Source organism: Gopherus flavomarginatus, chromosome 4, assembly GCF_025201925.1.
Source record: "Gopherus flavomarginatus isolate rGopFla2 chromosome 4, rGopFla2.mat.asm, whole genome shotgun sequence".
Taxonomy (NCBI): domain Eukaryota; kingdom Metazoa; phylum Chordata; order Testudines; family Testudinidae; genus Gopherus; species Gopherus flavomarginatus.
Window position 1 is genome coordinate 154,704,272 of NC_066620.1, and position 11,212 is coordinate 154,715,483.

The 11,212-nt window shown below is 41.3% G+C and overlaps 1 protein-coding gene across 1 annotated transcript; it reads right to left on the minus strand.

Moving 5' to 3' along the window:
* Positions 1 to 972: 972 nt before the first annotated feature.
* LOC127049427 (nuclear receptor subfamily 0 group B member 2-like) lies at positions 973 to 10,080 on the minus strand. Its single transcript, XM_050950183.1, has 2 exons — positions 9,432 to 10,080; positions 973 to 4,654 (listed from the first exon to the last, which is right to left on the minus strand). Exons 1-2 carry the CDS (start codon positions 10,003 to 10,005, stop codon positions 4,401 to 4,403), a joined length of 828 nt encoding a protein of 275 aa, XP_050806140.1. The 5' UTR covers positions 10,006 to 10,080; the 3' UTR covers positions 973 to 4,400.
* Between the last annotated feature and the right edge of the window lie 1,132 nt (positions 10,081 to 11,212).

Sequence of the window (11,212 nt, forward strand, 5' to 3'; positions counted from 1 at the left end):
TGCTTGCAAGCACTCAGCAGTTCTTAGGAACATGGCCACGCAAATACCTTCTATTAGGGGAAAGGGGGAAAGCAAAACACCAACAGAAAATATAACAATTATATGTTTACATAAATGAGCAAAACCAAATTAGTGTCTGGAGCATGGCTAACCACATAGTTAACTGTCCAGTTTGTTGAGGTCCATAACTTAACCACAAAACAATCTCCACCAACCTCAGATCCCACTCATGGATCCAATTAGACTCAGTAGTAGTAAAGGGCAGGGCGGGTGGGGAATGTGGGAGTTGCTGTCCTCTATGTTTCAGGCCTAATGCAGGGAAATCCACCCCACCAGCTCCCACTCTGATGTGCAGCTACCTGGTCCTGTAACATGACATCAGTTGGTGGTTTGCTCGGGCCTAGTCGTGAAAGTCAGTGCTGCACTGCCATCTGTCACAGTACCATGAAGTCAGCTCTGCACCACCATCATTGTCTGTTGGTATCCCATACTGTGCAGTTCAGCTCTGCACCAGTGCTGTTAGGCCATGCTGTGAAACCTAACCTACACCATGGCTATGCAAGTTCAGCCTGGTTCAATCTCACAGAATCATTCCATATAGGATCCAGATTCTCTAGATAAGGAACTCAGAGCAAAAGAGGACTCTTGTTTTCTCTCTGGAATAAAACTTTTGGGGGCTAGATCCACAAAGGGAACTTAGGCAGCAGGTTGCCTACAGTTAGGTGATGGAATGCAGAGCCTAATAGAATCCACAGCCCCAGATTAGGTGCCCAGGCTCCCTGTACACTGCGTGGGATCCACAGAAGCCAGCAAGATGAGCAGGAAGTCATCTAAGATAGCCAATAGGAAATGGCAAGGAGGGTCCCACCCCTCAAAGGGAGTTGGGCACCTACCTCTGCTCAGGATTCACAGCAGAAAGCCCTCCCCCCATGGCCGACCCACAACATTTTGGCACCTGAGACGAGGAGCTCAAATGACGTCCCCATACCCCCTCACTTGGGCCAAAACTTTGAAAGGTCTCAATTCTGCCTTCTTCCTGTTCTGCTTCTCTCATGGTACTGCTCTGCTACCTACCCCAATAAAGGAGAACTAACAACTTAAAATGCCTTGTTCAAAAATTTTAAGTAACACTTAACTTTCAAACATCTGAACAGCAAATGTAACTTTTCTTGTCTGCATAGTAAACACTGGCATTTTTATCTGTTTGAATAATCAAAGTGGTGCTTTCCATGCCTTCTTGGTTGCGAAGATTTAAACTGCTTCCTGAAGATCCACAGTCTGGGCCAGCTCATGCTCTGTTGAGATGGTTGCAAGGCCGACCAGCCTCTCCTGTGTCATTGTGGAGCGTAGATGTGTTTTTATTAACTTCAGCTTGGAGAAGCTGCGTTCTCCACTGGCAACTGTTACAGTAAGTGTTAGAAGTATGCGCAGAGCAACAAAAGCATTTGGAAAGAGGGTGATCATCTTATTTGTGCACATATATTCCAGAACAGACTTTGGAGTTGATCCTGCTGAAATGTATCGTGAAAGGGCTTTCAGTTCATCACCTAAATCACTCGCATCAATATCGCACATGTCATCATGTGTCAACACTGTCTCTAGTGCCCTGCATTGCTAGTATAGGTCTTCTTCAGGTACTGTGAGGAGTTTTGGAATATCATACAACATCCCAAATATACTGCTGTGTTCCTTGAGCTGCATGAAGCATTCTTCAACAGACTGTATTGCACAATCTAGTACCTGATTAAAGAATTCAACTTTGAATTGTTGTTTGGGGTCTCTTATGGGATTATCCCGTGCCTCATAATCAAAATGTCTTCTTCTCTGGTGACTCTAGTATTCTTGAATGGGTGGGAAAATAGCTTCAGTATGAAGTTCCTCTGCCAACTCCTGTGCACTCTACAGAATGTTTTCAAATCACTCATCTGACCAGTAAGACTGTAGGTATGACTTTGCTTTGTCCAGTTGTTCCATTGCTCCAGATATATCAAGGGCAACACCTTGGAGTCTCTTGCTTACAACATTTATTTCAAACAGTATATCATGCCATAACACTAAGCCACACAGAAATTTGAAGTTATGTATGTTTCTGGTGATTCCATTTCCCTCTGCCACTGTTCTCCCACGAACAGTTCCTGTCATAGCATTATCCTCCATAATGGCAACTATGGCATCATCTATCTTCCCAGTTTGGTGTTTGATAAGCTTTATTGCCTCCACTCGACCTTCCCATCATGTGGCACTCAGTGGTTTCAGTGTCAAAGAGGGTGTTCCCAGATGTTGCTTCAAAATTTGCCATCAATGAGTTGATGTAGAGAAAAATACATAGATGCTTTGAATTACATTTAAAAAATTCAGCAGCCTCACTAGAAGCTGTTACTGCATCAGTGACGATCAAGTTCAATGAATGAGAACTGCATGGGACAAAAAAAGCTCTAGGGTTTAACTCTTGGATTCGTGTCTGCATGCCTCTGTTCTTCCCTCTCATTTTGGCACCATTATCACAGCCCTGACCTCTCATGTTAGCTGTCGCAATTCCTATATCTTCCAGCTTTTTAAGAAGCACATTTGTCATACCAGCTCCTGTAGTATCATCAATGTCAATACATTCTAGAAAACGCTCTCTGACAGTCACCATTGCAGGGACATTTTCACTAGGTTCTGTTGTTGTTACAAAATGCACCATTAGAGTCATTTCTTCCGTATGGCTGATGCCAGGTGTGCAGTCCAGAATAACAGAGTAATATCTTGCTGACTTCAGATCTGCCACAATCTTCTGTTTGCCAGTAACTGTATGATCTAATTTTGAATTGTTTTTCCAAGGTAATGGTGTGTGACTCTTCTTAGATCATCCTGGAGTACAGCATCAAACTCATCCATTAGCTCCACAATTTTAAGGCAGTTTCCATTGTTTGGCACGTACAGCAGAACTGAAGTGCCATGCAACGCTAGGTTTTGGGTAGCAAGCATTCTCACAATGGCAATGAGCCTTTTCAGAACATTTTGCCAATAAAGAAACTCTGATGCAATCTTCTCTTGATGCTGATCATTTATGGTGGCCTTTAACCTTAGTCTCATCTCAAGCTCTTTCCACCTGTAGAATGCTCTCTGGTGATTTGCTGCTTTCTCATGGCATGCCAGATTTCTAGCCAGATTTTTCCAGTCCTTTGTTCCTGTAGAACCCAATGTGGCTGGAACATTAGACTGGAAGAGTTTGCAACAAAAACAGTATGAAGCATTCTGGGCTTTTCAGTACATAAGCCATGGCCTCTCCACTTTGTCACCATTAGGGATTTTCATGCCAGTAATGTGTTGTGGCCATCCTGATTATCACTACAAAAGTTTTTTTTTTCTCCTGCAGCTAATAGCCCACCTTAATTGATTAGTCTCATTAGAGTTAGTATGGCAACACCCATTTTTTCATGTTCTTTGTGTATATATCTCTTCCTACTGTATTTTCCACTGCATGCATCCGATTAAGTGGGTTTTAATCCACAAAAGGTGATGCCCAAATAAATTTGTTAGTCTCTAAGGTGCCACAAGTACTCCTCGTTCTTTTTGCTGATACAGACTAACATGGCTACTACTCTGAAACTATCTCCTTATATTTACACTTTGAGCTTTTCTCATGATTTTTCCCTTTGTTCTTTGTTTCTAGGGTAGCACTAATTATCAGCAAAGGTTCTTGGCCATACAAGCATGTAATTCATATTGGCTAAAAGCTTAGGCAGGGAGGCCATGGGACATTTTGGGTTATGAGGGTGGGGATAGATGCCAGAAGTGTGTGGAGGGCAGGCTCAGACGGAGAAGAGCTAGGAGAGGGGCTAGAGGTGAGATCAAGAGTCAGAAAGGATGGAGTTAAGGGAGCAGCAAAACGCAAAAAAGTGCTGGTTTAAGACAATAGGAATTAGGGAATTACATCCCACAAAGGGGCAGGGCTTATCCTTATTTTATCACTGATCAAGATTGATGGGTACATAAACAGATGGATCTGGCTATTGTAGGGTCAAACTCAGCAGTTTTTCTGAAAACAAAAATTGCTGCCAAATCAGCTTGTAGGAAACACTTTTTTTAAGTGGTTGTGAAAATGAACATTAGAAATAACCCAGTTGGAACTACAGCAATTGGAGATGATGATAATACCTTGCAAACTTCCTCGTGGTATGTTAGGACAAATCTCTTCCAGATATGGCACACAGATTTATGAACTGATAGTTAATATGTTTTTTAGTCTGAAGTTTACATGATTACATTTAGTTTTACCAAAAAATACATAGTAATGTTACGTTAGTCAATTTTTATCTATGTTTACCTTTAATATATTGACCATAAAACCTTTTCCCCTCTTATATATTTGTTGTTGTTGTTGTTATTTAGGAACACAAAAAGGTATTTTGTTTTTAAAGTAAGTCTTGCTTGAAATACAAGGTTTCTAGAAGTAATTCATTTAGGTTGACCTCTCCTAAAATAGGTCTGAAGAAGAGTTCTGCAATAGTCTCGGCATTAACGTCTTTGAGGCTGGTGAGCAGCCCAAGAATCCAAGCAAATCTGCCAAGGTTTCTGTTGTACATCATTGAGCTAAATTCCATCAGAGTGCGCTGGGCTTCCTGCTGCAGGGTTTGCACGTAGTGACGAAATCTTAGGCCAGGCAGGTCTGTAAAAACAGGAATAAAACAAGGAAAGCATGTTTGAGTAAAACTAGTTTATGATGTATCCTCTGTAATGGTTTGTATCCATCCCTCCAGCTAAGAGTATTTATTGTCCTTTTTTTTTATAAATCGTGTTTGTTTAACTCATTTTAGAAGGATGGGAAAACATGTTCAGGTAGCTTTAGTGACTATTGTGTAGCGTTTAAAACCCAGTATAATGCAACCAGACAATTATATTAAAAGTGAAGTTTTAGAAAAAAAGACAATATTAGGGAAGTGAATTAGATTAAACACACAGCGGCAGATTCTGTGCTGTACCTCTAAGATAGACAGCACAGAATTTATAACCCATGGGAAGAGGTAGCTAAGGTGGGTTTATACCAGTGGTTCTCAAGCCGGGGTACGTGTACCCCTGGGAGTACCCAAAGGTCTTCCAGGGGGTACATCAACTCATCTAGATACTTGCGTAGTTTTACCACAGGCTACATAAAAAGCACTACTGAAGTCAGTATAAACTAAAATTTCATACAATGACTTGTTTATACTGCTCTATATGCTGTGCACTGAAATGCAAAATTTATATTCCAATTGATTTATTTTATAATTATATGGTAAAAATGAGAAAATAAGTGATTTTTGTAATAGTCTGCTGAGACACTTTTGCATTTTTATGTCTGATTTTTTTAAGTAAGTTTCATTTCACTTAAAAACTACTTGGTGGTACACAAGACAAATCAAACTCCTGAAAAGGGTACAGTCATCTGTAAAGGTTGAGAACCATTGGTTTACACCATCTTTGTGTCTTCCGAGTCCTTTGCTGCTTCTGAAGCTGGAGAGGCCCCCAGCATAGCTTAGACAGGCCTGAGGGCCTGTCTAAGGGCTTGTCTACACAGTCTAAACCTAAGCAGATATTTACAGTTAAAATATGCGACAAACCTCACTAAAATCAGAGGTCAAGCCCTTGAAGACCAAGAGTCTGGGGCTCTGGCGACCTGAAAAGGGACAAAATTTCCCAGGCAAAGGCCCTGAGCTTGCTTTAACATAGATTCTTTAATTTCAGACATCTTGGCTGCCATTTTCTCTTTGCCTGACTCCATGTGGTCCATTCTCATATCTAATGATTCCATTGTACCCCAAAGACAAATCCCATGGGATGGGGTTCGTGAAGAGAAAATCTACCCAAGGAATCTAGTTCTTCATAGATTATTCCATCTGGGGGTTTGCCATTCCTCAAAAGAAGTTCATGCAGTGCAACCCCAGATCTGAAGGCCCCCAACGATATGTGTGGATCTCAGTGCAATCCTTGGGGAAAACTCATGCACTGACTTTGGCCTCTGGTAATGTCCCCTGGTCACTGGCCGTGCAGCTTCAGTAGAATTCCCCTGCCTTCACCTGCCCTGGAGCCCCAGAGAAGGGGGTGGGCCATAGCGAAAATGGTGCAACTCTAGGCTCTTTTTTCCCCTGAAAGAATCTTCACACTCTAGACCAGGAATGATGTATATACCCTTGACCCTGTCCTTGGCCTGCAGCCTAGCATTCCTGCCCTTTGCCTCTGCAAGCCCGTCCCACACCCCTTTTCCCAGCACAGATCTCAGGCCCATAGAGCAGTGCCTTCTGCAGGGTCCAGAGGAGGATGAGTGCCACAAAAAGAGCAGACCCCACTCCTGCATGGATGGGGAGATCAATGCGTGATGTGTATCTTGTATATGTGGCTCTGAAGGAGAAGCATCCCACCCACAGTTAAGAATTTTAAGTGCTGGAGATTACATTGTCTTGCCTAGTAACCTGGAGTTTACTCCAGATGCTGAACTTTGTGGATTATTTTTTTAAACAGAGATTCTAGATGCTATCGTCTCTCTGGCCATAGGAGCTGGAGGAGGACGAGAAGAGGCCTTGCTTCAACTAGAGTAACTGGAAACAAAGGGTTTATAGTCATTTTTGTCCCTTTCTCTGTCTTTTACACCCGTCCTAGATTTCTGGGTAACTAGAGTTGCAATCTCTCAGCAGAGATCAAAACCCTAACTATTATAGTGGGAAGCAAGATGTCAAGAGCTTTATTTACTCAGAATGGATTCTTCCCTGAAACTTGATACATTTTCTCGTTTGTTCCCTCCTTTTATATGTAACAAACCAATGTTTTCACATTATAAATATTAATAGAAAGAAATCACTTGGCTTGAGCTCGTGTGCAGTAAGATTCATTGATGTATAAGTGTCCCCAGCCAAGTTATAAACCGCTGAAAAATGACATTTATAACAGAACCCCTGACATGGTCCTAACATTAGCATCGCAGATGGCACTGGTGTAATAACAATGCTATTTTCACTATTTCAGTCTCATCACTGTGTTTGTTTCTCAGTGCACTGTCAGAAATAATTGAGAGTAATTTAGCTTCACTGTTCACATATGCGGAGCATTTTCCATCCACCCCCTGGGATTTGGGCCATAATTTACATAGTAGCCTCTCTACACATCCCAGTGGAAGCCTTGAGGATTTTCTTAACCCTCTTTTTCCCCCACATTTTCTCCTGGCAAAGGCTGTATATCCAAGACATTAACCTCCTTACTAGGGGTACCTTAAGTGACCGGTATTCCCTTTGAAGACAACACAGCCGTGCCCTTTGTTGGAGGGATTGTTATTGAGTGATATGAGGCTTTTTCCTTTTCACAAGGGGCAGAGCATGCTGTCTGAGCCCAATCCACAGACTGTGATTGGCCCTGAGAGTGACAAATAAGTACCAACTATGAGTATTCTGTCTGGCAATGCAGAACATTGCTACTGAGTCACTCAGCCTTGCCTTTCCAGGCTTTAAACTCTCCTGCATTCTCTTAACACACCCAGAGGGGATTAACTCTCACAAACACTGCTCCTTAATCAGCCAGAGAAGTTGTTGTGCAGCAACGTGAGGCACTCTGGTAGGTTCTAGAGATACTGAGCACCCTGCCTGGACATCACCCAATCCTGCCCCTGCCCCCAAAAACCCTCATGGGTAATAAGCACTATGGATAGTAGTAATTGTTTGAAACTCACAGCTCAGACTTGCAGAGCATTAAGTTTGGACCAGGCATCAAGCACTGAAGCAGAGGCAGCGATGCAAAAGGTGGTTGAACTTACATACTAAATACCTTTTGGCAAGTGGAATTTTTTTGAGAACTACTGATACAATAATCCAAAAATGAGAGCTGCACAGATGAATCTGCACTGAAATAAGTAAGGGGAAGGAGTAACGGCCTAGTAGGCTGAGCACAGGAATATGAACCATGGGCTCCTAAATTCTAATTTTAGCCTTGAGTAAATTGCTTAATGTCTCTGCCTGAGTTTCCCCAATAGAATATTTTCTTCAGAGAGGCAAAGTGTGTTAACTATTTAAAGTTTGTAAACCATGGGGTGATTTTGCATTCCCATAATGTGGATTTATTTTCAGAAGTTCAGTAACTGAAAATTATTCACAGTAAAGCAAGCAAAAATCCCACAAATTTTCTTATGTAGATGCAATCCCAGGATTCATGAGACAATATAAGATGCCCTAAAGGGCCTTAACAATGAAAACCACATCTCAAATTCCACTTGAAAACACATGTGAAGCCAGTGCTGCTTCTAAAACACACTTTTACAATGCTTCTTGCAAGAAACGTCACTAAATGGACAGACATTTTGCTGTAGCTGACATGTTCAAGTGTTCTTCTGGGGGCAGCCCCAAATACAGCACATTGTGGATGGTTGTGTCGTGATTGGTAATTATTGATGGAGTCAAGGCCCTGATCTGTAGCTTATTGGAGTGAACAGGAGTCATTCCTTTTACTTCAGGGGACTTAGGATCAGGCCCCTCCTGCCTAATTCATTCTGTGGTGCTGAAATAGCCAGCCCCCTTTGCAAAGGATAAGCTTCAGTTGTCTCTCTCCCTAACAATGAGGGGTGAGAAGATCATAACTTTTTTGAGTTTTCTTAGTGATTGTTATACAGGGACCCAGCTGTAAAAACAGTGATGTAGAGAATGCTAAATTTAAACTGCAACATATTAAAAAAACAACAACGCTATACAACTTGCAACACAATGCAATCCCACAGGTGCCTTACTCACAATGCTCCGATCCCGCAGCTTATGTGTGATGTCTGATTTGTTGATGTGCTCTCAACAATAAATATTTTACATTGTTTGCAATGTTGTAGTCGTGATGGTCCCAAGATCTGACAGACACAAGATGGGTGAGGAAATATCTTTTATTAGACCAACTTCTGTTGGTGAGAGAGAGAACTTTTCTTCAGGCCTGATGAAGATCTCTGTGGAGCTTGAAAGCTTGCTTCTTTCATCAACTGATGTTGGTCTAATAAAAGATATTACCTCACCTATCTTGTCTCTTAATAAATATTTTGGGTATTTAGGAAGTCCTGTTACAATATGTCTAATATTAAATTGTATACATGTATCCCTCCCACATTTTTAATGCAGCTATATTATCTCTGTCCATAAGTCTGGAAATCAAAGTTTTAAGTGACACAATACATTTATATGACCTAATAATTTCTTAATAGAGGGCTTTTTTAAAGCCATTTGTTTTTACAAAGGGTAACAGGGTGAGCATATATAAACCTAGATATCACCAGAAGTAAATTCAGAATAAAAGTAATTACATTGCTGAATGCTGATTTTGAAAGTAGTTAGCTAGGATGACAGAAATCAGGTTAAAAATCCGAACATCTGTTTGCAGAGAGATTTTAAAATATTTTTAGACACACATTTAGCTGTGCCTTTGTCTGTAAATATTGCCATGGAACTTACCAGGGTTAAAGAGAATAATTCCTTTCAAATAGGCATATTCTTTTGCACATATGTCCGAATTCCAGAACTTCTCCAGGAAATTCTTCATCTTCTGAACGTCTGCTAATGATGCTCCCAGGGAGGAGTTCTCCACTTTGTCACTATCTGTCAGAGACTGATTGAGAAGGATTTTTTTCAACAAACTAGGGACTGAAATCTCTTTCAGTTCAAAATTCACCCACTCCTGTGCCAGGCCCAAGACAAAGAGAGGGGCCCAGCATTGTTGTACTAGAAGTGCCTGATCCTCCTGGGGCAAATGATAAAAAGAGGGCAAGTTTCTTATAAAAGTTATAGTTTTTAAGAGCACTTCAGAAGCTCTCATGCAGGTGACTTCTGGAGTTCTGAGGACAACTTTCCTGTTGCCCTCACAGGGACAGCCAGCACTTGATATCGAGTAGCAAGGATGGTAGTACTGGGCATGCCATCTGGTCTCATCCTGCTCTTCCTTGTTAAGGATCTGGTAAAGGATGCTCTGGGGATGACTTCTCTCACACTGGCATTTTCTAGACTTCTCAGGTGAGGCCTGACTAGCCATACCCACTTCCTTGAGGGTTTCCTGAGCAGTGCAGTCACTGCGTCAGAATATTATATGCAGAACTATACTGCTGTAGTGCAAGAGAGTCTTTCTGCCAAACAGCTAGGCACTGTGTGCTTTTTATACACTTAGCTGAACTGAAATGTGACCCTGAGCTGTAAAGCTACCTTGAACTTTATTTGCTCCAGTGTGGTTTTATTCACAGCCAAACAAGGCGTGGCTTAACCAATCCCACTATCTTGCATGACTGAAATTATCTGAATGAGAGAGCCATGGCTGGTTGACTGAGGAATATAACAATAGAAGAGGTATTCTGTGCTGTCAGGCATCATTGCAATTTTGTAGTGACTGTCCCCATGCCATGACACCAAGGACTCTAATGCTGTCAATCGTAGTGATATTTTTACTATTGCAGGCTATGTATCATATATAGCTTGCCCTTGAGGGGAAGGTCAACAGAAAAATATGCTAACTGCAGAAACAAGCTACTTGTATTTTTATAAATACACTGACCTTGTTCATGTCCATGACAAAACAAGATGCAGAAATGTATTTATACATGTTAATGTTATTGATTGATCTAAGTGAATCAAAATTTTGATTTCTGTAAATTTGAAACATGAGAGGGATATATTTGCAGGCAGTATGGTCTTTTATAATTAGTAATGATTATTCTTACAGAGCACCAAAGTGTGCTAGACTAAAAGGTCACCGTCCTTCCACCAGGGAACTTTCAAATTCAGGCCATGATCCTGCAGACATTTTTACACCTGCACTTGTGCATGAAGTTAAGCATGTGCTAAGTGTTTGCAGGAATGGGGCTTAATTTCATCCATGATGCAATAAAATGAGCAAAAATGTTAGAGGGGGAAAATCAGGGATAGCATCAGTAAGGTAAAATGGTTACTCAGCAAACGCTACAGCAGGATGGAGTAAAGAATTTTTATTACATTAAATACACAGATGTCTATCAGATGAAGCAACTCACTGGACTGCTCTGTGTCTCATTTTCCCTGACTGGAAACATGCCCACCTTGGGGAGTGTGTTTGGATTAAAAAGCACCAAAGAAACCCAAATTGTAATAATTATTACTAGGGCTTTATGAATTGCTGTAGATACTTCCTTCTGGTTTTATCATAAAACCCTTCTTCAGTTTTCATTTTGAGTCTCAGGTTCCAAATCCAAATCCAGTCAAAGATGCCAGAT